Source organism: Ochotona curzoniae, unplaced genomic scaffold, assembly GCF_017591425.1.
Source record: "Ochotona curzoniae isolate NIBS_2020 unplaced genomic scaffold, NIBS_Ocur_1.0 scaffold_1852, whole genome shotgun sequence".
NCBI lineage: Eukaryota > Metazoa > Chordata > Mammalia > Lagomorpha > Ochotonidae > Ochotona > Ochotona curzoniae.
This window is the reverse complement of record NW_024467087.1, coordinates 7,549,354-7,576,347: the sequence shown is the minus strand read 5'-3', so window position 1 is coordinate 7,576,347 and position 26,994 is coordinate 7,549,354. Positions and strand designations below refer to the sequence as shown.

General features: G+C 39.8%; 1 protein-coding gene across 1 annotated transcript; it reads left to right on the top strand.

The window, feature by feature from the left end:
- Nucleotides 1-7,152: 7,152 nt before the first annotated feature.
- LOC121169454 (UPF0472 protein C16orf72) lies at nucleotides 7,153-7,971 on the top strand. Its single transcript, XM_041000051.1, has one exon. The coding sequence runs from the start codon at nucleotides 7,153-7,155 to the stop codon at nucleotides 7,969-7,971; it is 819 nt and encodes a 272-aa protein (XP_040855985.1).
- The last annotated feature ends 19,023 nt before the right edge of the window (nucleotides 7,972-26,994 follow it).

The following is a 26,994-nucleotide window of genomic DNA, read 5'->3' as shown; positions in this document are numbered from 1 at the left end:
TGCTTTTTAAAAAACAGGTACCCTGGATTTTTCTGCATATACATTTACTATAGTCACTTCTTATTGGATTAATCCACACATCTCAGAGCTTGCAGAAGGTTAGGGGTTAGGGGTATTGTATGCCTCACACTCCCTTATGTATGCACTGCCCCCTGCCAGGCTACAAACCTCAACAAAAGTCAGTGGGAAACATGAATTTGTCCTTTTGACATAACCACATAATTGCATCTGCTCATGCAGAGCCAAGTGCCAGGTACACACCAGCAGAGCTACACTGCCTTTCTTATCTCGTGCCAATGGTTGCTCCTGTCAGGACTGGACCGCATTAAAATGGTGGCTTCTCTAAGCTGGTCTGGACACTTTTTGTGAAGATGGGAACAGATGTGTTTTTCCTGTGACAACCCCCCAGAACCCTTCCCTTACTCTGACTAGGGTCCAAACAGGAGCCAGATTGGTCCACAGGATTCTAAGGCAGATAATATCATCAGTGACTGGCCATTAACAGTCTGTCCCAACCTCTTACTTTAGTTCTGCTGTGTTCCCCTGTCCTCAGCGTGGTGTCTCTTACTTAAGGTGAAGATGAACTGGCAGCTCACCACCAGCTGCTAACTACTCCACTTCTCTGACTGCAAGCTCTTCTTGTCCCTTAGAGCTTCCACTACTTTCTTGCACTTCTTTGCCAAAAATTTGTCATCTGAACTTCTGGAAACAGTCATTCTATCATTCTTTTCATATCCCAGAACCAGCCTTAATTAGTGTGGCTATACCCAGTTCAGCATCCTGGATCTCCTACTAGTAAATATCTTAAATGTATCCCACATGTGCATCTCTAATATCATATCTATAGGTTATGTGTGACTTTATCCTGCACATTGTCTTCAGTTCCCATTGAACTGAAGTTAGCTTGACTACTCAGAGTGTTTGAAATGGAATGCCTAATACAATTGTTAATAGAAACAGGAATACAAAACATTGTGGCATAGTGGGTTAAGCCACTATTTAGGTGTCTACATTCCCACACCAGAGTGCCCGATCAAGTCTTGGCTTCTTTGCTTCCTGCTAAAGTCCCTGTGAAGACAACTCTGTGGGGGACTTGGATTGGCCTCATGCTTCAACCTGGTCCTGCCCTGGTTGTTGTGGGTATTTGGGGAGTGAAACAGAGAATGGAAGATCTCTCTCCATCACTCTGCCTTTCAAATAAAAAATAATTATTGTTTTAAAAAGAAATTAAAATGTATATTTCCCATTTTTTACTAGATCTTAAATTTTAGAAGAGATTTACTTGAACAAAAGAGCAACATAAAGAGGAATGGAGGAAGAGAGATGGGATAGAAAAAGAGAGACAGCCAGATTTTCCACCCAATGATTCACTCCTCTAAGTGGCTGTAACGGTCAGGGCTGTGTCAGGCTGAAGCCAGGAGCTAGAAGCTAGAAGCTTCATCCAGATCCCCCATGTGGGTGAAAGGACTGTAGTATTTAGGCCCTCTGCTGTTGCTTTCCCAGGTATATTATCTGAGAACTGAATCAGAAGCAGAACAGGGGAGATTCTATCTGGTACCCATGACAGATATGCCATAGGCAGTGCAGGTAACATGCTGCCCCAAAAGTACAGCTCCTGAAGCCTTAATTTTTACAAACTCCAAATATGACTCAAAAAACTCACATTTAAGTACACCATGGAAACTGCCCTTGTGCCCCAGAGTGTTAAGCTACCAACTCTGATGCTGGCATCCCGTATTGGAGCACAGGTTCAAATCCTATTGGCTGTATTTCCTATTCAGTTCCATATGAGAGTGCCTGGGAAAGCCATGAAAGATAACCCAAGTATGAGGACCCTGCCACATGTGTGGAAGAGCAGGAAAGAATTCCTGTCTCACAGCTTCAGCTGGGTCCAGCCCTGGCTCTTGTGGCCTGTTGGGGCATGAACGAGCCAATGCAAGATCTTTTTTTCTCCCCTCACTCCTTTTCACATTTCTTTCTGTTTCTACTTCTCTATCACTTTGTCTTTCAAATAAATAAATGAACAAATGAACAAATGTGTGTGCCCTCCTAATGTTCTGATATGGACTAATCAACCAAGATCTACAAGATAATAAAATTTTATATGCCATAAAAAAGAGTGATTCATATTTTTATTTGGGAGCAAATATATAAAGATCTTTGGAAGGATATAAAAAGAGAAAATAAAAGAAACTTGCTCTAGTAATGGACCCAAATACAAAGCTAAAAATGTATATTGTTCATAAGATATCAAAATAACTACATATCCAAATATAATGGAGTCCTGAATGTTGTGCTGCATTGGCCTGCTATGTGCTTTCATGGCTTATTGGTTGTTTTTTCTTGTGTGATTTAAAAAACCCAAACCCGCTCTGCTAATTAAGCTCGCCTTGGCCAGGAGCTCACTTGGATCTCTGACAGTTCCTAGTTAAAGCTCAGTTTATGGATTTTGACAGCAAACCAAGACCCTCTTGTTTGCTTCAGGAAAACTGGCTGGTTTTAGTCCCTGCCATTGTTCTGGGTTACCATCATTCTAACAAGTCATCAATTGTCTTGACCATGACTTAGAGTTGTGCCAGGTTTTTCTTGGTCACTTTTTGTTTCACACAGGTAGTACTAGAGTGGTGACATATTGTTCATTTTTAACTTATGACAAATTATCTAGAAAACAAGAATAGGTGATGTATTAAGGTGTCCATGCTGAACTACTACATATACATGGCTTTGGCATATATTTTAGTTCTTATATTTAATGCCTCTCAATTACCTTAGAATTCAGAAATTAAAAAATACCATAGAGAAAGGACATATTTAGAATGCATTTTTGGATAATATAACTCAATGTGAATAGTATCTAATTTTTTATAATTTTGTATAGATATTGGCATATTTGAGAATAGGAAAATAAACAGAGTCACAAATCTTTGGTATTTTAATTATTAAGTCTACCTCATCTCCCTTTTTGCATCTCCTTATCAGAAAAATGACCGAAGATTTTCCATCTAGTTGATATGAGACTTGTAAGAAATCTAATAATACTTGGATTTTTACAATTACTCAGTGTAACTAGTTTCCTAATCCTTAACCCTTTATAGAGTTCAGCTTGAAAGAAAATCCAAAACTTGTAAAAAATTAGAATTTTTTTTTTTACCATCTACAATATACTGGTGTGGCTTAGCTGAAACACTTACTGTGACCTTGAGAAAGCCCGTGGCTAAATTGGAGCAGTAGAGTAATGAAGGGCACTCCTTCTGCCACTACATGCTCTCCCCCCAAAAAAGAGGAGCAAATATTCATCCTAACAGGTAAGTGTTTTTATAATTATGGCAGATGGTGATTGAAGCAAAGGCAATTCAAAATGTAGGGTTCTGGGGGGGGCATGCAAAAGCAATAATTTTGAATGTTTGACATTTGTTTTGAAACTACCTTACTACCCTATCCCCTTTACCATCTGTCTGTTATCCCTCCCAACACCCACCTCTGTCTTCCCACAGGGCTCCATTGTCTGCAGTTCCTGTTTCTCAGGGGCGGAGCTGTGGGAGGCAGCCATGGGTGCCATAATAGGCACCTGCGGCCAGCACAATGGGCTGTGGGTGCTTGTGGGAGAGACAGATTGATGTATTGTGCATGGGGGAGGAGGGCTGTCACTTGAATCCATGTGAACCCAGGCTTTAGGGGCAAGGGAGATTGACAGCTTTTGTAGGTTGCATTTCTTTTTCAAAGCTTGGCTTTAATAGACAGTAAGTTTGGGGCCCCAGGCTTTCACTCCCATAATTCTAACAGGGCAATCACGAGCATTCAGCATTTCTTTTTACCCCCCTTGTTACGCATTAAATGATTTCAGTAAAGGAATGTGCAGCATTAATTAGAATTTGTTAGCAGATACCAAGGGGAAAAGTTTCTTCACAACAACTATAGGAGGTGTCATTTGTACAAAGACTTTTTTGTTTTCTTTCCCCATTACATTATCACTGCAATATGTAAGGTAGTGATTCTTTTCATTTAAATTAAGTGGAAAGCTACTAAATCTTGTTTTATTCTCCAAAAAGAATAAGGTCCTTAACACTTATCTTTTAACTTCTTTCATTTCCTAAGGTTGATGTTTACTTTTGCTTTCAGTCCGACCCATTTACTGATCTGTGTAGTTGTGTATCCAGTTTTGTGTACCATTTAGCTTTTACAATTACAGGCAACTCACTGTACTGATATACAAGGGCTGTTTCCAGGTAAAGTAGCTACCGTTGACATACCAAGCCCTTTTTGGTAATGGTACACTGAAAAATATTAAAAATTAGACTCCCTTAGGTTTACATCCTAAATTTATTTTCTAAAACCACTTTCCGCTACTTCTTGTTTAACCTTAGTCATGACATCAAATTTACAGAATGATGGGGTAGCATGCAAGAAATATTTTTCCCAACAAAAAGCTCATTCATAACCCATCATTTAGAAAGAAAAAAACTTATTTAAAAGCTGCTCTCCCTACGTAGATAGCATCATTTCCTTATAGCTAGGAAAAACTATCCTCTTTTGTATCTATTTTGTATTGTTCCCTTTTAATCCTGATATTTCAGATTTACATAGGAACAAAATTAATTTCAAATAGGATATCTTGTAAATACATTGTTCGCCATCTGTAAATGATAAAAATACTATTCAAGTTCTTGATATGATTTTTATAACATCTCATATAAAATCATTTTATATTGGAAGGAGTTGGAGGCTAATTGCATTAGAATTTTTTCTGTTTAATTGTTTTATTTAAATGTGTTAAGGGCAACAGTGAAAAATATTGATTAACTGTACCATTATTTCTGAGAAAGAACATATTCCCACACAGTTGTCTGGCTCTGTCTATAATAGTAATTTGGTGCAATGGTTTTAAAAGTGGTAGGGTGATAATAATTAGGGTGTGCGACAAAAATTTCAATGCTGGATTCAACATTTCACCATGCAGGGCATGAAAATTGCCGACTGGGGGCTAGTCGGCTCTAAGTACTAATTAACTAATTAATCAGGTGCTGAAACCAGCTGAATGGAGGATACCAGCCAGATCACTCAAGGCCAAACAGAGCTTTGCTCTTTAAAGACAGTACAGTCTTTCTTCTTGGTTTTTAACCCAATAAAAAATGGTGAAAGTAGGATATGGTGTCCTACTGTCACTCATGTCAGTTCAAGCCTTTTACTTAGAGAAAATAAAATAAAAACACGTGGCTTTGATAAAAGCCATGTGGTATCGTGTGCAGACAACCCTCATGGCTTTGGCATACCATAATTCCTTGGCCGTGGAATATTTCAGGTCTAATGGTGAGATGCGGCTTGAGAGGGGCCTCTGTCTTCTTGGAGTTTCCTTCGACAGTACTTTTTGACAGGAGAATGACAAACATAACTCTCATTTTGGGCTGATCTTATGTCTTTTGCCTCATCCTTCGCTTATGTAAATGAGAAGAGTCCAATTACACATATGGAAAAAGGGTTTAATGAATCGTGAAAAAGCCCAGTTTGCAGAGAAAGGGCACAATCCCCTCTTCTTCTTCTCTTTTAAATTTAACTTGGAAACATGTGTTTCTTTTAAGGAAGGTGATAAAGCTTAATTATTAGATCATTTTACTTTATGCACCAATTTTCTTACTTGAGAATTATTAAACATGTTTTGCTTGGAGATTCAGCTTTTATCTTTGTAAGGCTTTCTGGACGCTTGATTGATCTTCTACAACAAAAACGTCAAATTATAACTTTTCCCCCTACAAATTAAAAACATCTTACATGTTAGTTTCTACCATTTTGATATTATTCTTTGGTCAGTGGTAATTTTTCTTCTTTTTAACATTCTTTGCCCTGGAGATGGCTGCACTGAGAAAGGACTGCATCTTTCAGGGTATCAGTTATTGAACCCAAGGAAAGATGTTAGCATCCCATAGTGTTTTAGCTTGATGTTGGTATATTCTGATGTTTCTACTAACCAAATTTTGGGGAGTTCTGGAAGTTAGGTAACTCTCCCCACCCCCGAAGAAGGTACTAAATTAAAATATTAGAGCTTTGTTTTTGTTTTGGAATTTTCAGTAACCTAGAGCAGACCACACAGGACCCCAGCCTGCCCCAAGTTTTAATGATAAAAATCTGCAAGAATGGGGCGTGGTGCGGGAAGAGAACTGAGATCTTCTCTGACGGTTACTTCTAGAATTTGATGGCCATACAGTTAGTCCCAAAGAAGCCCTTTGCGGGGCCGCTAGAGGCGTTCTCAGTCACGACCGGAAGGGCTTTCCAAAAAACCGTCCAGAAACCTGCTTGGACACTTGGAGAAACTGAGGTCTAAGTAGTGCAGGTGGGAGGGAGGGCGAGCGCATCCCCTCATGTGATTTGTTTTCTTAGCAGAATACTTTTTCGGACCATGGAATACACTTTCCTGAGGCACCTGTGTATGGAGGATTGCTGGGGTCCAGCCTGCCTGCCTCTTCTTGAGGGCCGCGGTGTTTCCGACTCTACCCTCCCGGCCTCCCCGGATCGGTGCCCTGGATGTGATCGACACCATGAAGTTGCCCCATAATCCTCTCTGGCAACATAGGCTGTACAATTTGATCAGCTCATTGGATGAAGCCGACAAGTCCCCAAAATGTGTGAAAAGGGGGCCAAGAGGTAGGCAAGCGCGGCGCTGAGGCAGCGCTCCAGCCGCCCCCTCCCCCGCGTTCCCAGTGCGGCAGCGGCGGCGCGAGCGGGGGCTGGGGCCGGGCTCCGGGCCGCGGCGGCGGCGGTGACTAAGGCGGCGGGGAGGCCGCGGCGCCATGGGGGGGCCGTAGGAGCGCAGCGCGGGGCCGGAAGGGGCAGCGCGGCGGCGCCAGCGGCTGCGGGGTTATTTCTACGGCTGCGGAGACGGTGACCGCCGCGTTGCCGGGGGGCCGGGCCGGCGGGGCGGGGCGGGGCGTCCTCCCGGGGCCGCGGGCGGCTCGCGCCGGAGCACTTGGCCTCAGGGCCGCGCCGCCCCAGCTCGCCCGCCCGCCCGCCGGCCGGCGCACGCTGAGGAGGCGGCGGCCGCCCAGGAAGCAGCAGGGGAGAACCGAGCAGGAGGTGAGGAGGACGTGGAAGAGCAAAAGTAGGCGGCGGCGGAGGAGGTGGTGGAGGAGGCGCGCGGCCTGAAGGAGGCGGTGGAGGAGGATGGAGGAGAAGCCGAAGGAGGGCGAGGCCGGGGTCGCGGAGCCCTGGTTGTCCAAGTGGGAACGCCAGTGTCTGGCCGAGCAGGAAGAGCAGGAGCTGCCCGAGCTGCAGGAGGAGGCGGCCGCCGAGGCTGCGGGGCTGAAGAGCGAGCAGCAGAAGCTGTGGCATCTCTTCCAGATTTCAGCCACTGCCGTGGCCCAGCTGTACAAGGATTCTGGATGCCAACAGCCAGGAGGACTCTCCGTGTGGGACCCTTTCCAGCATGCGGCCATGGCCGTGACCAGCCTCTACAAAGAGAGCGGGAATGCCCACCGGCGAAGTTTCGAGCTAGGCGTGCAGGTTGGCTACCAGCGTCGCATCAAAGATGTGTTGGAGTGGGTGAAAAAGGGCCGAAGCACCATTCGTCGCGAAGACCTGATTAGCTTTCTCTGTGGCAAAGCACCCCCCAGCCCAGCCCCACCACGCCCTCCCAGGATGTCCCCGAAGCCGCCCACCGGGGCCACTGGGCCAGGCACGGCCACCGAATCCAGCTCGTCTGTGGACGTCGACCTGCAGCCTTTCCACGAGGCCATCGCGCTGCACTGCCTCAGCGGTGCCATGGCGGGCATCAGCATGCGCTCTGGCGCTCCTGGCTCCCCGTCTCAGGAGAGTGCTGTCGCCAGCAATGGACGCCGAAGAAATACCTTCTTTGGGGATGGCCTTGACCCCGAAGAAGTTGCCCAACACCTGGACAGTGGGGGGACCCGCAAGCGCAGCTCAGCCTGCTGCGGTGATGGCATCACAGACTCCCCAACCTATAAGCGCAACCGAATGGCCTAGACAGATTGTTGGGTCACTGGTTACAGAGCAGCACATTGCCTGAGCGCTAACTTGACTTGCCATTCACTTGTCTGGAGATCATCTTTCTTCCTTCCTTAAGTTAAACAAAGATTTCTATCAAGCTTGCCATAAAGAAACTGTTAAGGAATATCAGAAGAGGCCTCATATGACTCTGACTTTCCCAAAAATATAATTGTAGCAGAGAATATCACATGTCATGTAGTAGTTAACAAGATCACTTACAGCATAAGTCTCCAGTCAGGGCAGCAGCCTTGTTAACAGTTACAGTGGCACCCAGCACAGTTGCTGGTGCCCAATAAATGTTGAGTGAATAAATGTGACCTTATTTGAGATTCTTAAATGGGAAGGACAGAGCAGGTATTAACTTGGTGATTGGATAGTTTTATCCTTACCATTTTGGTTGCTGGTTCTAATGGTTTGCCAATTCAGTTGCATTGCACAAAAATGTAAAACTTGACATCTTTGTGAAATCTGGAGTTTTCTGTTTCTACTCCAATGTACCATGCACCTGATGTCTCAGAAAATGTGCACGTAATGTTTACTAGGCTGTGCTTAACTTGAAAAATAGTGAATGATTTTGGTGATTATGATGGTTGGGTGGGTAATATTTAGTATTGAGGTAATAATTCATGCACTTTTAAGGAAAAAAGCAACAGTTGAGAGCCTAAGATTGTGTACCTTGGTGGCCCCGTGGTGCTTTTTTTTCCCCTTAGAAATGTAAAAAGTTCCTTTTTGCAAGTTTACATCTTCTTGGTGATAACTGTTTTTAAGTGGAAGATCAAGTAGAATGAACTTCTGGGTTTTATTTTAAGCAAGGTAAAATAAGGTCCTCTCCCTGGTGGCCCACTGATGCGCCTTTTTCTTAAGAGTGTAAAAAATTCCTTTTTCTGAGGGTACATCTTTTTGGTGATACTGTTTTAAAGTGCAAGATTGCAAATTCAGAACGGTCTTCTGGGTTTTGTTTAAAGTTACATCATAGTAGAACTGAAAGAGTGTGTGTGCTTTCTATGTAAAGGACCAACAGTGGAATAATAGCTCCACAAATTAACTGCATGATTTTGGGAAAATCATTTAATGTCTACTGACCTCAGTGTTTCACCTGTAAAATGGAACTATGTCTTCCTGAGGTCATTGTGAGGATCAGGTGAAGTCCATATTTAAGTGTCTAGCTCAATGCTGAGCACATAAATGCACTCAGCAAGTGTTCTTTCTCTAAAAGCAGGGACTGGTGTTGCATAGCGGGTAAAGCTGCCACCTGCAATGCCAGCATCCCATATATGGGCTGGTTCATGTCCCGGCTGCTCCACTTCTGATCCAGCTCCCTGCTGACGGCCTGGGAAAGGCAATGGAAGATGGCTCAAGTGTTTGGGACCCTGCCACCCATATGGGAAACCTGGATGAAGCTCCTGACTTTGGCTTGCCCCAGCCTTGGCCATTGTGGCCTTCTGTGGAGTGAACCAGCAGATGGAAGATCTGTCTGTCTCTGTAACTCTGACTTTCAAATAAATAAATAAATCTTTATAAATAAAAACCAATGAAACATTAAATCCATTACATTTTAGAAAAAGCAGTAAAATACGTCAATTTAGACATCACCAGATAGAACATCTGTGTTTAAGCTGATAACCACTGTTTTGTAGTTTCAACTTGTATAAATCACCAAAGGCAGGTATGCTAAGTGCAGTGCGCTCCTGCATGCTCAGAATCACAGCTCTGGAGCCTGGGACCCCCACGGCAGTCTGCAAATTGCCTGAGACTTGCACTTTGTAACCAGGGTACCAGAAGATCCACCTCCTTCCAGAAGGAATATGGGGAAAGAGGTGAGGATGGAAAGGATTGGAAGGAAAGGTCCTTCAAGGATTTAGAAGTGGAAGTCCTTTAGTCAAAAGATTAAAGTGGTCTTGAATGAAGGTGGACTAGATTGGTGATGAGTGAGATTAGGGAAAGAGTGCCGGCGTGTTAAAAAGTCCAATTTCCCTTAGAACCTTCCCCAAACTAATTATCATTAGTAGATAAGAAAATTTTGCCTCGATTTTCCTGTGGGCGGGGGAGGGAGCTGTTTCTGCTGTTACTGACATGGCCTATGGTGTAGATTTGTAATTGAGGAATGCATTAAAATTAAACAAAATCACTTCTATGATAGAGTAAAAAGTTGGGATTGCACTCCAGAAATACCGAGGCATTGTTCTCGGTCCCAAAGACTTAAAGAAACATAAAAATAACCCTTACTCTCAGAGTATGTCCTACATCAGATAAGAAATTAGGTAGCCAAGAAAAACATTCCTAACTTGGGGGAAAAAATCCCAGAGAGCTGTGCAGGATTCATGGAGTTGCTCTGCTTGCCATAAGGGTCACAGCTTCAGGAGGAGGTGGCATTTGAACTGGGCCCAGAAAGAAAATGGGTAGAAAAATCACATGTAGGAAGCAACAGAGTCACCGTATGCAGCAGAGTCTGAGGAGGAAACGGGCAAGTGGGTCAGGAAGGCAGAAGCCAGAGCCTGAAGGTTCTCAGGTAGCCGGCTCAGTACTAGATTTATCCTGGAGCAGGAAGTGATTCCACCCAGTTGCGCTGGCAGATGATTGATGAGGCAGGATGCCTGCTTGTTTCAAAGTGAGACTCTGGAGCAGGGACAGTGTAAGGTTATCCCTGTAGGACGCTCTTTGGTGGGAACATTGCTGTTCGGTTAATCAAGGCTTGGAAAACATTGGAATAGCTTTCCCTGGGCAGCCTTTGTTCAAACTGCAAGGCATACAAGATTGGAAGCACCTGTGGTGTGTTCTGTGGCGCTTTGTGTAGGGTAAGAAAGCCTTCACTTCCAGCTGCAGTATCTCTTGAAAGGTCTGTCTTGAAGAAAGGGAAAAGAGCCATGCTTTTGAATTTTTGGAATTGTTCCTTCTTTCTGTGCTGGAAAGCTCTCCAGTAGAATCATTGGGGGCATTCTGCCTAAAGAATTCATTGAGAAAGCACAGCAATTTTAGCAAATGGGTAAGGAGAATTGTAAGAGGGCATGTCATCTGAAGGCAAGAGACTTGATTTGTTTACTTCTGCAATTTCTAGTGCCTGACACAATGCCTGTTCTGTATGGGTACAAAGTACTTGCTAAATGAGTGGATGAGTAGGCCCCCTTCCAGACCCAAGCATAGCTATTCCCCTTTTTTAATTCCCTATCCACCCTTTTTTTGTTGTTGTTGTTTATCTACTGCCCAGTGAAGGCACCTGAAGCCCACACCCTAGTTTCTAGAAGATTGCCCCCTGTGTATCTTTATCCTCATCTTCTCTAACTATTCAATTCAACTTTTGGCCTAGTGCATTTGCTCTCATAACCATCATCTGTGAGAATTCCCTGAGGAGCTTGTGAAACTGGCACTTTGCAAACTGCCTTCCAGCTGACTTAGAATTTTAGTGCAGATGTCTCAAAGGCCATCTGCTTTCAGGAGGAACTCTTGGGAATTGGGATGCGTGGTAAAGTCTGACCCTTATTCTGAGTTTTGTGATTGAATCAAGGGACTAAGTTCCAGCTGATAATTTTTGATAACCTTTCTCATTAGGCCTCAAGTGAATCTTCCCATTTGGAGATATTATCTTTATTATCATTTTGCATCTGTCATATATTTTCTTTCTAGGAGTTCTGGTAAGACTAGTAAGTGAAATGTCCTCATTTCTACTTTTTATGGTAACCTGAGGGAAATCTCTGGCTTCTTAACCTCTTGCTGAATGTTTTATCCATTTAGTTCTTGATCAAAATTACTTGCACTCTGAGGGCTATACATTTGACCTAGCAATTAAGACACCTATATCCCATGACAAGTGCCTGGATCTGTTCCAGATCTGTTCCTAATTCCAGCCTCCTGCTAGTGCGTACTCTGAGAGGAAACAGATGATGGTTCAAGTAGTTGAGTCCAAACCATCCACAAGGGGGATCCAGAATGAATTTCTGGTATGGGTCTGGTCCAACCCTAGCTGTTGCAGACATTTGGGAAATAAACGTACGAATGTGAGGTCTCTGTCTCTCAAATAAATAAAAACATAAATTAAAAAGTCACTTAGCAATTGAGAGTTAGGAAATATTTTAGGTCATTTTGCCTTTTATGAAATGATGACGGAGTAGGGGTCAGAGTGGATTGTTTGTGGGTCAACCTGGGCTTTTGTGGAGGTACGTGGACTTCTGTGTTTGGTCTTCTAGTTATACCTGCATGGTGGTTGCTTTTCAAATACAGCCAAAGCAACCTTGAGCATCACCCAGGGCAGGGTTAACTACTCATTTTACAGAGCAGCTGACCTTACGAGGAAGGACCATAGTGACTTATTGGTCAGTTCCAGTCAGTTGCTCCTGTCTTTATACCTCCCTTATATTGTTATATTGTGTATGACCTTTGGATTAATATGTTGATGGTTGGGTAGAGCTGGAGAATTTGTATTATGAAGCCACTCTGATATGGCGAGCCTACCTTTTACTATGTAGTGTTTATTTGTGGTGAACTGGGAATTGTGCATTCAAGAAGCACAACTCACCCCTGGCCACCATTATTCTACTACTGTAGCCACTAACCAAACTGAAGCAATTGAAGTTTACCGAAGTTTCAGTCTGGACTCTGATAGCTCCTTTCGTCTGGAATGTTCTCCCTTTCCTTGTCTAACTCCTACTGAAGAGTCAAAGAATACCACAGGCTTTATTATTGTAATTATTATTTTCTTTGTCCCTTTTGGTCTGAATTAAATGATCTTTCCCCACAAAGGTCCTACTCCCCCCTCCCCCTATTTTTAAGGTTTATTTTATTGATTTGAGAGTGACAGAGAGAGGAATATCCTACTGGTGCACTCTCCAAATGGCTGAAATTGCCAAGGTTGGGGTAGGCCAAAGCCAGGAGCCTAGAACTCCATCTGGGTTTCTCCTGTGTATGGCAGGGGCCCAAGCATGTGGGCCATTTTCTGCTGCATTCTCAGGCCTTTTAGCAGGAAGCTCGGTCAATGGTGAGGAAACCTATACTCAAACTAGCACTCTGATATGGGATTCCTATGTCACAGGTAGCAGCTTAAACACCTGCACCACAGTGCCAACCCCAAACATTCCCATTTTGTGAACATTCCTGTAGTTATCAGTTTGCTTTTGCTCCCCCAATTGACTATAAATTATTCATTTTCATTGCAACCAAATCATTTCCTTATGATGCTGTGAAATAATCTCCACAGTTACATGTGCAGGTTGGAAAAGCAACTTCAACATAATATACTTAAGTTTGTATGAAAAAATGTTTTGTCTTAAAATTGTATCAGCAGAAGGAAAGCTCAAAACTAAGTTTTGAAGGAATAGTTTTTTTCTATGAGATATGAATACATAGCAAGTAAGATGTTAGCATTGTTTCTTATCTGTAGACAAGATTTTGGCAACAGTGGAAAGCACATGGGATGTTGCTTTAAACCTTTGACTTTCCCACTAATTGGTCTTAAACAAGTCCGTTTCTTTTCTGGGAGTTTTTGGTTGCTACATAAAATAAGGTCTACAAGGTGCTTTCTGATCTGTGATATAATTCAGTAGGCATCGGTAGCAATGACCTTCTAAGATAGAATGCTTTTAAATATTTTAGCCATTACATTCATTCTTTCAATAACATCTTCGTCTAAGACCAAAAAATGAAGAAAAATTTTTGCAATGCTCAACGGCAGCATTATAGCCAAATGTCTTCTTGATTGACTACCTTTCTGATTCAAAAATATTAAACTGATGGAACAAGCATTTGGTTTTGTGGATAAGATGCCCGCATCCCATATTACAGTAATTGGGTTTGATTCTTGGTTCCTGCTCCTGACTTCAGCTTCCCATCAACACAGACAGACCCTGGGAAGTAGCAGGTGATGGCTCAAGCTGTTGGGAGTATCTGGCTCCCAATATTAGCCTGGTCTATTTAGAACCACTGCAGCCATTTGAGAAGTGAGTCGGTAGATGGGATCTCTCATTCTCAAATTCTCAACTAAACATTTAAAAGTAAGGTTTTAGAAGGATGTTGCACGAAAAGATGAGATTGTTGACTCATTGGAGTGAGATTTGGGAGGCTGGCAACTTCATATGCCCCTGACTGGTCAGAATTGGAATACAACCCATCCTGGATCCCTGAGCTGTTTCCTTCAAATTAAAGGTCTTTTAGAAGATCCCAAAACTTTCTTCAGGAGTTGCTCGTTAGGTGTGAAAACAACTCCAGATTCCCCGGAATGCAGCCTGCTGTGCTGCTCTCCTATTGTAGCCTAACAACAGATAAGCTGGCTATCCACCTCAGTTGATTTATTCTCCTGTATTTTTCAGACCTCTCATCTCCAAATCTTGGTTCAAGGTATTTAAGAACTAAAATCTGATTCCTTTAAATTTGTCTATTTTTTTCTTGCCTTTTTTCTTTTTTCCTTTTTTAAGCTTGCTTTTTTTCAGGTTTCTGGTTGGATATAATGCTTTTTGTTTCCATGTCCCCTGAAACACTGCCCCAAGCCCCCACATGTGGCATGAATTATAGAGTATGCCTTGAAAGTTACCCTCCTGTCCAAATAGAAATCCCAGCTGCATTTTTTTTTCATTCTTCTTGAAATACCAGGCTTCCTTGACACCAGAACTCAATTTTGTGTTTAAGTATGAATATCTTAAATTGGAAGTTTATGGGAAAGTTGGAGAAAATGTTAGATCATTAAGAAAATCATGTGCTAACCACGTGGGAGCCTCTTAAATGCAACTTAGGTGGTCATGACCCTGGCCAGAGGGGGAAGCCTGTGATGTCACCTCTTCTCTGAGCCCCAGTTTCACGGATAGTATCTCTGAATGGAATTGTCTGAGGGAGATTGTTCCTTGTGAAAAGTTCACATGATGGAGTTTGAAGAGCTTGTTTTACTCCGAGCCCAGCAGGACAGAGTTGGTTTGGAATGCAGCATTCACTGTGTTCTGTTTGGCTGAAAGCTGTCACAGGGAACAAGTACTTAGCAAACAGCATGAACAAGGATTTGAACTAGAAAATGAGAAGGGCCTTGACAACATTGTAATAGTGGCTTGTGTCCTCAAAAACTGCTCAGTCGTACACAAGGAGGTGATAAAGAAGACTAGGAAAATAAATAGATTTGGATCTCCTTCAAAACAACCTTATGTAAGAGTGTCCTAATATGGGTAAAGTTCTAACAGAGGTTGTTGGGCCACTGTGACCATCTCCACTTTACTATATCTGATTGGATTTTGCCTCTTTTAAGGCAATAGTCTACAGACTAAGTCTGTGCCACAGAGTGTCCATGCAGCTTGTTGAAAATAGTTTGATCAACTCCTTAGTCTGTTTTCACAATGCCAAAAGTCTGGGTTAAGAAGTTTATCTTTTTATATTTCACTGGGTTAACTAAATAAACCATCTTGATGCTTTGGCTTTTCATGCTTTAGTAGCACTGTTCTGTCAGTATTTATGTTTCGTTTGCTGAGAAATCAGTGCACCCTATTTCTTTTTTAAGTTATTATTATTACTTTCCATCATATAGTTTGTAGGTAGAAGACTTCCTCCAATTCCTCACTTTCCTCTTTTTCCTGTCTCTTCCCCCTGCTCCACCATTTTCCCTTGTATTTTACGATAATATAGTCCTTCAGCTGCAGTCACTATTCTAACCTTCTGCTATTTACATGTGTCATAACATTTATTTCTTAGTCTACTTTTATGCTCCTATTTCATGTGATATCTGCACCTTACATATGGACAGTAACACTTAGCTACTATAGTTGTGTGCATGGTGCAAGAATCTGTTAGGATGCTGTGCTCGGGAGTCTTCCTGATTTAGGTGAGATGGAAGTAAGACAACATTCGTTATAATGAAGGTCTAGTTCTTAATTAGTTTTGCTCTGTAGCAGGTAGAACTCTTGCAAGAATCCTGTAGCTGCAATACAAAGGGCCAAGAAAGCACAGTATTCACCCAATGACTTGCGTTAATTGATTCAGTGAAAAGTTATAGGGTTGTACATGGGCTTATACTAGTTACATTGACTTCAGTTTAAAAAAGAATCAAAGTTAATCACATAGCCCCTTCCAAATTCAAATCAATTCAACAAATGTACAATACGGCAAACTGTGCTACTTTATGCAAAACATATGGATTTTATTTTATCTTTTTGGTTTGTTGTGCATAATGTCAGCCCAAGTTAAATTAGTAAATATTGAGGTATCATTGTTCAGAAACTTCAAGAGTGCTCTTTATTACTAACTTATAATTCTTTTTGAAAATTTTGCAATTCTCTTCTCTGTTTAGAAGGCTCTTATCAACTACTCATATTCCTAATTTGGATATAGCTTGAAAATTTGGAGATAAAGATGCAGTTTTGCTATGATCTATTGTTTTAGGGGCCTTGTTGGCCTCAAGCAAGGATATTGTATATGTTACTTATTTGAATTTAGGTCATTTTAAGGGTGGAGTCTTTAGAGAGACATATTCTAGCTTTAGCTCTTTGGTAGATCATTCTTTTACTGCTTTGATCACTTGGAACAGTGCTGTCCAATGGAAATATAATGAAAACCATGTATGCAATTTTAAATATTCTAGAAGCCAGATTTTAAAAACACAGGTGCATTAATTTTGATAATATGTTTTCTTTCAGTCACTATGACTAACATAGAATTTCAACATGTATTTAATATAAATGAATAATGAGATAGTTAATAATCTTTTTATCTCATCCTAAGTCTCAGCAATCTTGCATATGTTTTTCTTTTTTTATTTATTTTTATTGCAAAGTCGGATATACAGAGAGGAGGGGAGACAGAGAGGAAGATCTTCTGTCCGATGATTCATTCCCCAAGTGAGTGCAACGGTCAGTGCTGCGCCGATCTGAAGCCAGGAACCAGGAACCTCTTTCGGGTCTCCCACATGGGTGCAGGGTCCCAACGCTTTGGGCCATCTTCGACTGCTCTCCCAGGCCACAAGCAGGGAGCTAGATGGGAAGTGGAGCTATTGGGATTAGAACTGGCACCCATATGGGATCCTGGTGTGTTCAAGGCGAGGATTTTAGCTGCTAGGCCACGTCACCGGGCCTGCATGTTTTTCATTTGCAGTATATCTAAATCCAGTCTGATATGATTCATGTGTTCAGTAAGCACATGTAGTCAGTACCGCCTATGTGGGACAGCACTGGCCCAGATGCACCTAACTTCTGGTTGGGATGGAGGAGCATGATAATTCACATTCAATGAGTTATCAAGCATACATTGCTTCAAAAACAGTGATTATGTTTTTTATTCTGAGTTACAATTTTTTCATTTGAAAAAATGCAGGTCAACTGCTATTCTGTGGATTCAATAGGGAGGGAAAGTTTTTACTGCTTGAACTAGGTATTTTAGGGAACAGAAGAAAGGAAATATCATGTCTCCATTAAGTAAGTGTATAGTTTTCAATCCCTTTAACAGTAAATAGTTTGTTGGGCAACTATTACATAAGGTGATAGATGATATGCAGGACATATAATGATGATCAAAATATGATTCCTGTTTCCAAAGATCCTGTATTCTTCAGAGAGTGTCAGTAGTCACACAAACATGGATATATGAACACATAAACTCTAAAATAAACTAACTTCATGGACAGACAGTGACAGAGCCATTAAGCTGCCGTTTGAGGCGCCCACATTCCATACCGGAGTGCTTGGGCTGCCGTCCTGACTCTGCTTCCCAAGTCCTGCTTTCTGCTGATGAACACTGTGGAAAGTAGCAGACAACAACTCATTCCTGTCACCTACATGAGAGAGGTAGGTAGTGTGCCATTCTGCCTTTGGTGTAGCCCTGCCCTGGCTGTTGTGGGCGTTTGAAAAGTGGATCAGGAATGGAAGGTCTCACTCTGTGTTGTTCCCTTTCTCTGTCTCTCTGCCTTTTCCTAATAACATAATTTGTTTAAAAAGAAAAGAAATTAAAATGAATGTTGTACTGGAGACACATCATATACACTGGGACAAGGAAAAGGGGTAATGTAATGATGGAATTCAGGATGTGGTCATGGAAGAGATAACTAAATTAGAACTTAAAAGATCAGACTTTTCAGATTGGCTAGTGAAAGGTTTATCCCAACGTATCATATAGGATCAAAATTGAAATAGAGCTTAACATATTTTAAAGACTGAGATACCAGGATATGAGCAGGCTAACTCTATCTTAAGAAATTTAATAAACCAAGTAGATAAATTGGAGAGGGATTGTTCATATTGCAAAATAATTTTTCCATTGGTTCAAAAACTGAAATCCCCTGGAGTATATCATTTAAATTACAAAACATTAATCTTAAATCCAACAACCAAAGAGAACATTTATGAGTTGAAGTAAAGTACACATAGTTCCACAGGGCAGGTAATTACTTAACGTTGGCAAGAATCATTTCTTTGTATTAGGCCATTTTGTATTTCCAGAAATGTGTTCTAACCTGAAACCTCTAAAATTGGTGCCGAATATCAAATAATTTTTTCTTCTTTTATTTTTCTGGTAAGATAGTTTTTCATACTCACCATTTTCACTGGATGGATTGCATTTTATTTTCTAAACCACAAAAGTAAAAACTCTCTCCCCTTAACAATTTTTACTTCTGCTTTCTGCTTTGGTAAAACTCCTTCTAGTTTCTCTTTTCAATTGTATTCAGAAGAATCATCAGCTTTAAAAATGACATGGAAGGATCAGGTCTGGGATACATTTCTGGCAAGTAATAACAACAACAACCCCTTGAAATAGCAAAATTTACTGGCCTGAGTCACAGCCTTATATTCTGTATTTTATTACCACTTGGTACATCCAGATGGGGCATATTAGCAACATTAAGGTGAAAAATGAAAGTTCAGTTGCATTAATTTTGACTTATAACAAGAAATGTTATTCATTCATTTTTTTCCACATTATAGTGTTTACATGGTTTTTATTGACCAACACCAACAGATAATTAACAAAATAAGGAGAAGTATATCATTAAACTCCTATATGATTGAATTTCTCTAAATACAATGTGGTTACCTAAAAAGGGCCTTATTCTTCATTGCATACAATCAAGCATTATCAAATAATAACAGGTGGAGTGCTGAGTAAACATTTCTAGGAGTTTCAGTTCTAGCTCTCATAGGGATTCAGTACCATTTCGACCTATTATTAACCTTTCCTAGCAACATCTATCTCCCATCCTTGGAACACCTGGAACAGTTTTAAGTGGAATGCCTGGAACAGTTTTAACTGAAAATGTAGCATTTTTTTTCAGCCCATGAAAAGAAAGAAACATGTTTACACAGACTGTGTATTTAATTTAGAACCAAGTCCTAGTAATGTACTGATGTGCATTATGTTTATCTCTTCAAGCCATACATTTACTGCCAAAGCAATTTCACATCAACTAATATTTATGTACAGGCTTATGTAGGAGAAGAAATCCTGGACTAGGACCCAAGAAATTCAATTCTTAACCTTGTGTTGCCACTATCTCACTCTCTTTCTGACCTTTTCCTAGATTTCTATTTCCTCTTATGTAAAACAATCTCTTTATATTCTGAATTTTACCTCTTTGCTTCTACACATGATCCATCCTATTTATGTGTTGTTCACATGACTAACAATCCTTCAGATTCGCAGTTGGAGTAAAAATGCTATTTTGGAGAAACTTGCCATAGTAACTAAATTGCCATTGAGAGAACAGAACCGTGAAAGGGCAACATTTCCTATGTAGTTTTACCCCCCAGATGCCCTTGAACTATACAGCACTTGCATATATTAGTGATGCAAATCTGAGAGAAGAACAAGACCAAAATGTTATGACCAAGACACTCAATTTGCATTGGAATGCCCCATGCAAACAGCAAATCAGAACTCGAGAAGTGGCATTTGCCTTGAACTCTTGAAGGCATGCCAGTCTGCATGGAATCCAAACAGGCAAATGTTGGGTTGAGAGCAGTCCATTGTTCAACTCTAAATCCAACTTGATAACGACTCTAAAGGGATTGAGGGAAAATGAATTTGATCATTTAATTGAAGTCATTTCCCTTGTATGGGTACCAAACTTGGAGATTGACCTGCCAATCCTCACTTTCTCTGCTTTTGTTTGTATTGTTTTTAAAAGGGAGGAGATTGAATATTTGAGCATGGAAGGGAAAGGAGAAAGTGACTTTTGAGGTGAAAGGGAGATCTGATCTGAGAGAATTAAGGCTCAAACACAGACTGCACTGATTTGCCAATTTTGTACTGTAGTAGGGTTGTTTCTTCCCCCTTTTCTTTCAGGTTAAAGAACTAATAAAGCATACGGATGCCCATATTTCACCCTGTGTCAGTGGGTATTAAGCCAATAAACCAGGAAACGGAAATACAATAGTAACTTTTGGATCCCTGAGTTGCCAACTATTTTACCTTTCTAGTCCCTAGTCATCTCACTGATATCTTGCAAAACTGAAACAAAAATAAAAAATGTCAACTCTCCTAAACAATTGACATTTTGAGGGCAGGATGCTAGTGACAAGCAGGCAAAGTACATGCTGCTAGTGCATTAGGAGTTTTACTTATTTATTTGATAAAATTATATATAAAGTTCATTTTTGCCAGGAAGTCTTCCAAAAAATTTTATAAATAGTTACTCATTTATTTTTCATGCCTTGGATGATAAATTAGAACCTATTATTGTCCCTTATTTTATATAGGAGAAAATTCAGTCACAGAGAGGTTAACTACATTGTCTAAGATCAAACAGTTAGTAATAGCAGATGTTAAAACTCGGGCAGTCTAGCTCCAAGGTCCATTCTTTTAACATGTATACCATGGAATACTGAGTTACCTGATACTGAGTTACTTCAAAAGTTGAGCAGTTTTGGGGAATCTGCAGGCTGCAGGTGTTGGTCAGCCACCATGTCCTTCCTGATCCTGTGAACTTGACACAGACCTGGTTCCCAAGAATGCTACAGTTGCCCAACTCTTGGCTTACTGGATTCAAACCCATCCTAACTTTCCCTAGGCTGAAATTGTGTGTTCTCTGAATGCTGTCTTACATGTTTTCCCAAATATTCAGACTTTGTCTACTGTGTCCTTAAACCTATTGTTTTACTCAGCTGACCAGCAAATTGAATTTGGAAAGACAGCCATGCCAATAGTAGTTTTTTTAATTGGGCATTTACTATATGCAATTTCTGAAGGAAACATGCTTGGCATAATTATGTCATAATTCTCCGATTATGTCTGTAAAATGAGTTCTGTAATTATCCCCTATTTTAAGGTACACAAATCAAGACTCACATAAGCTGAATAACTAACCTAATGTTGCACTTTCAATATGTGGTAGAGCTAAGATTTTGATTTGGGACAAGCCTGATCTGAAGTGCTTGAGTGTAACTCTATACTGTCTGCGAAAATTCTTCTGGGATGCTACCTTTCCAATAGCACATGTGGAATGATACATCCTATTCTGTAACAGCTTCTCCTGGTTGTTGTTGATATACCCAGTTCTACCTTGGTGAGTCGTAATTTTAATATAAGAATGCCATTTTCTTGCTATAATATGGCTATTTGGGAGTTGCAAGGGAACATTTGCTTTATCCATAACTGGACACCTTTTGTGATAGATCTTCCCAAGTAGCAACTTGTCTATAGCAGTTATTGTGGGAGACTGTGACAGGACTTAAGTAGGCCAAGGGGTTTAGGGTATGGCTCCCATGAGCCTTTAAAACAGGGAACTTGATTCTCTACTGGAATGGACCTATTAGACAGAAAGTATAGTGTGATGAATAAAATCTAAAGATTGTTATATCAGATAGGAACACCTGTGGGGCTTGTGATGATATTCCCATGTGTACATTTTTCCTGCCTGGAATTTATGTGATTACTGCTCTTGAATGAATGCAGTTTGGTTTGAAAGCAACTGATAAGGTATTAGAGCTATGGACAACACTGATACAGTCATACAAGAAACCTAAACTAATTAAAGCAGATCTCAAAACTCACTTAAGTTTATTAATCTATGTAACTCAAGTGACACCCCCAATTTAAAAGGATCCTCTGTGCCTCAGGGTCTGACTCTAATTGCCAGTTAATAAAAAATGCTGGTGTATCTTTAATCAGCCAATTAACTGAGTTAATATAATAGGGAAGGAAGATGGGAGGGGTGAAGACTTGGCATGACAAATCTGTCAAGGTAGAGAATTCTTTAGGGGTTAATGGTGGACACCCTTTAAAGTAAAAGGATTTTGTTCTACCTTGACTTTGCTCCCATTTTTCTTTCCTTTTTGCTTTCTATAATATTTGTAATTGTTGAAATTGAGAGGGGCGGAAGAGAGAGAAGAGAGAAAGAGAAAAAAAAGGTTCAATGTTGTAGAAGATGGAATAGGGATTATTCTTTACTCTCTAAAAATGTATTTTTATAAAATAATTCTCTAATTAAGGATTATTTTTTGAATTTGTAACATCACTTGGTTGTTTATTTGTTTGTTTTTTGTTTTGTTTTGTTTTTTGCTGAGAGTTACCTCCAAATTTTACAAACTTTGCAATCTCAACATGCAAATGGAAATATAATGTGAGGCTTCTGGTATTAATAAAGCCATCTATTTTGCACTTGAATATATTTTCATAAAAATTTAAATAACAGTAAAGCCAAAGTTATTTCTATTGAATATTGTTGGGACAGTTGTATGTTTATTTGTGTAAGGAAAATTGCAACATATTATGTATACTGTAAAACTATGTGTGTAGGTAAACTCAATGATCATTTATCATTTAACAAATATTCTTAAACGTTGAGGTCAGCAAAGGTTTAGAATTCAAAGAACTGTTTTACTCCAAGGAACTCTTATTGTACAATAAATGTACTTGCATCTACAAAGAAGGTAGGCTTTGTTTGCTATTTGCCAACACAAGCTCAATCCCAGAGTTGTTGGCTCTCGAGAATTTATGTGTGATATGTACAATTCCACTCCTTTTTTTAAAAAAAGATTTATTTTTATTACAAAGCCAGACATACAGAGAGGAGGAGAGACAGAAAGGAAGATCTTCCATCCGATGATTCACTCCCCAAGTGAGCACAACGGACGGTGCTGTGCCAATCTGAAGCCGAATACCTCTTTCGGGTCTCCCACACGGGTGCAGGATCCCAAGACTTTGGGCTGTCCTTGACTGCTCTTCCAGGCCACAAGCAGGCCTCTAGGCCATACCGTCAGGCCCCAATTCTACTACTTTCAACGTTACTCATCTAGATTTTGGCCACAAATTATGGAATTACAACATTTTAGAGTTCAAATGAACCTTAGAAATCACCTAGTTTTACTTTCTCACTGAATAAAAAAGGAAACATAAGCTCAGGTCCAGCAATGGCCTTTTCCAAGGCCATGTCTGGAATGATCTGGCTGAGCCTGGACTAGATCTCCAGGTTCTCAGGCCTGTGCTCTTTCCTTTCTTCCAATCTTCTCATTTTACAAAATATACCAAAGGACAAAGAGCAAAAGCCAACTCCCATATTCCATCAGAGACTATTGAATGAATGCAGTACCTTACTCTAAGTTTGGCTACATTCATTTTTAAGTCAACATGGAAGGAATATATCTCAGCTTTATTCTCACAAGTCCCATCCTTTGAGCACAAATGCATTATTAACATGTTTTATTTCTGTTCTGAAAAGTTCTCAGGGGAATAAATGTGTCCTGAATTTGGAAATGGAAATGACTATAGGAGCTATTCCTTTGAATCCGATGGCTAGGAAATGCTCGCTTTTCAATTCTCCAAGATTTTACTTAAAAGGATTTCCCGAAAGAGGTCTGTTACTGTTATAAACTCCCTTTGGCCCTACAGTGAACAGACACCTTGATTTTTCTTCGTCATTTATGAAGGGTGGGGTTAGGGTATTGTTTTTTTGTTTTCTCACCTTGTTATTTTGTTTTCAATCTAAAGGCCTTTTTGTTATTAATATAAGGAGAAAAGATTCATGGATATTATTCGAAGATAGCCATACTTGTCTCCCTTCTTCCCTCCCTCAACCCCCGCTTCCTCTTCCCCCACTTCCTCTTCTTCCTTTTTCTTCCTTTAATTTTTGCAATAACTTTTTTTTTTTTGCATCTCATATACAGGTTTAAGATCTTAGTGATACTTCTGACCGTACTCTCCCTGCAGGCTTTAAAATGTATTTGTGTGGAGACTTAATTTTCTTACTAGGGGTTAGTTTCCCTTGAGTTTAGAGACTTCTTTACAAATTACTTGTAAATCAAGATCTGATTAGGAAGTAATATATTCATCTGTAACTCCTGCATAAAAGTTATTCAAGTATTGTGACAAAATAAGTGTTGTTTACTTTATACATTTTCTGCAAATTCTAAAGATTTCGTCTAACTTAAAAGCTCTCATGGAATCTCGGGGATTGTGGCTTGCCCACTGAGAGTATAAAGGCTTGCTAAATTAAGTTGATTTGCCTGTGAAAGAAATGCTTCCATTATTCATGTCAGAAGCCTGTCACATCAAATTGAGGGAGTGGAGAAAACCCTTTTTTATCAACATTTAGAACCAAGAAAAACCAACCATTGAGGGCCTGAATTTCAATTGGGGAAAAAGTCAGGCTGAAAGCAGAGTTCAAAAAAAAGGGGGGGTTAGAGGGGGCTGGGTATTTGTCTAATGTTGAAAATCAGTAGAGGAGATTGATTTAACTTTGGCTGAAACTTTTTATATAGACAGGCAGAATGAAACTTCTTAAAGCAGCAAGTAGTACATACAATCTTGGTGTCTTTCATGTGTAAACTTGTCAGAAGTAGTTAAGCTAATTCAAATTTAAATCTCCTTATTCTCAGACTCTTAATTTGTTTATTTTAAAGGATTTAGGAATGAAATTCTTGGGAGTTACTTTTCAAACATTGATGAATGTATTTTGTTTCTCAGTGTTCAAGATTATAGGCCCTGGTATATGATCAGTAGCTTTATTAGTAAGAGAAAGTAGACAGGCTGGTTAGGTACCATCTCTTTGTCTGTATCAGGTATGTGGGCATTTATCTCTGAGTGTGTTGTATACATGTCTACACACATATAGAACTTCAAATGAAAACAGGTAATTAGAAGGATAGCATGAGTTGGAACAATAAAGGGAGGTCCATTCTCCAAAACAAAGCATCCTCATGCGATTTGTATTAGTTAATTTTAGGATAAGTCTATTGTATTTTCTAGTATAGCAAATTTTGTCTTATTTATTTTAAAGTAATTATAATAGAGGAGACTTTTTTTTACCTGTTTTGCAAAAAATCTGATGTTCACCTGTTGTTGAATTCACATATATATTTCAAATAATTGACTATTCCAGGTGTATCAATCACCAGTTTCTTATTTTACACTTTTAATCATTGCCAACCCTCATTTTCCTTGAATATGTCTTTGCTATCATTATATTTGATCTGATTTTTGTGAAACAGCATTTTTTGGGCTACTGAAAAATGTGAGCATCATTTGCTATATTTTTTGGACATATTTTTACGCATTTTAAGCTAAGTTTTATATCAAGAAAATGGTTCTAAAAGCAAAAAAGGACAGTTTGTGCTGTGTAAATGTATTCTTGCCTTTTCCCATTTTTAAACGAGACCTGAAATCTTGTTAGAGTAGGACTGCATCATTTTTATTCTTCCCTATTTTCTTTTCATTCATTCTTTCTTTTCTTCCTTCTTTTGTTTTTGTTTTTGGAGGGAGGTTCTGAAGCGCTTTACCCCTAATTTGAATGTTATGTGTCCAGTGAAAATAAGAGTTGGTTTGTGGTGTTGCCAGTACAAAAGTAATTACTTCTCCAATTGACTGCAAATATGTGCAGGTTGTAGATGGGGGAGAAAACTGAAATAGAGAGGCAATTGTACTATGGAGGACTGGAGAAGACAGGGATTAATGGTGACCAGAATTGTGAATACTGCTAACAAGGAACCTATGGGGCAAAGGGTTGAAATTGAGGTGGGGGTGGGGAATATGGGGAGTTGTAGCTTGATAAAAGCAAAGCAACTATATTAAAGTATGAATCAAATATCTGACATGTATATTTACAAAAATGCAACTTTTCCAGTTTGACTTTTCCTATTTTTAAATAATGAACTCCTACCGAAGTTTCTCCTATTGTGCATTACCCTAGTATCTGTATTTGCTGGCTATTTGTTTCCTGCTATCAGAATATACACTGTTGCCTCATGCTACAATCCAAATGATGTATGATAAGAACTGAAGATGGCTATAGTAAATTCTTCAAGGGTTTCATGTTCTCTCTATAAGGTGGTATTATTTTTTATTAATTTTGCAAATGCTGATAATCTTATTTTCCAAGGAATGAGACTTGAATTATGTTGAGTCATAAAGTGGTAGGATAACAGAGTTGGGAGACAGTTTAGAAATCAGATAACATGATCAGTCTTTCAAATAGGAAAAGACAAAGTTGCTATTAGAATTTACTTTTTCTGATTCCCAAGCCAGTGATCTTCACACTGATGTAATACATGACTAATAGATATCATTTTCTTTCATTTCATTTCAAATAAAACTGAAATTGACTACAGGAAAAAAAGGAAGGTCCCTATATATAAACATAAGCATTATATTTTCATCTTATGTCATCTATATAGTTATTTAATATATAGTATTTATCTTCTAAATGTGAATCTCTAGTTTCTATACTACATACTATTTATAATTGTCATTTTTATAAAGTACATGTACATGGTATAATCACATGCAACAGTATAAGAAACATTCTCCATCTTGCTCTGCCTTATAAACTTACTCCCCCAAATCCCTACCATTTAACAACTTAATGTTATTTTAAACACTTCATTAATTCAAGCTGCACATTGAAAATTTGTTGTATTTTGGGATCCTACCTTACATGGTTCTCTGTAACACAATAGTTTCTTTTTCTATGTCTCTTTTTGTGAGTACAAATAAATTTATATTGTCTTGTCAAATTCTGAAAAATTCAATTGCATTGATTTTGATAAAATTGAGCACCTTAGTTTGTTGATATTTTATAGGCTTCTTCTGTGAACTCCATTTACTTATTGATTCATTTTT

Excerpts from the sequence above, each read along its gene's own strand:
- LOC121169454 (XM_041000051.1), top strand. The coding sequence starts at position 7,153 with ATGGAGGAGAAGCCGAAGGAGGGCGAGGCCGGGGTCGCGGAGCCCTGG.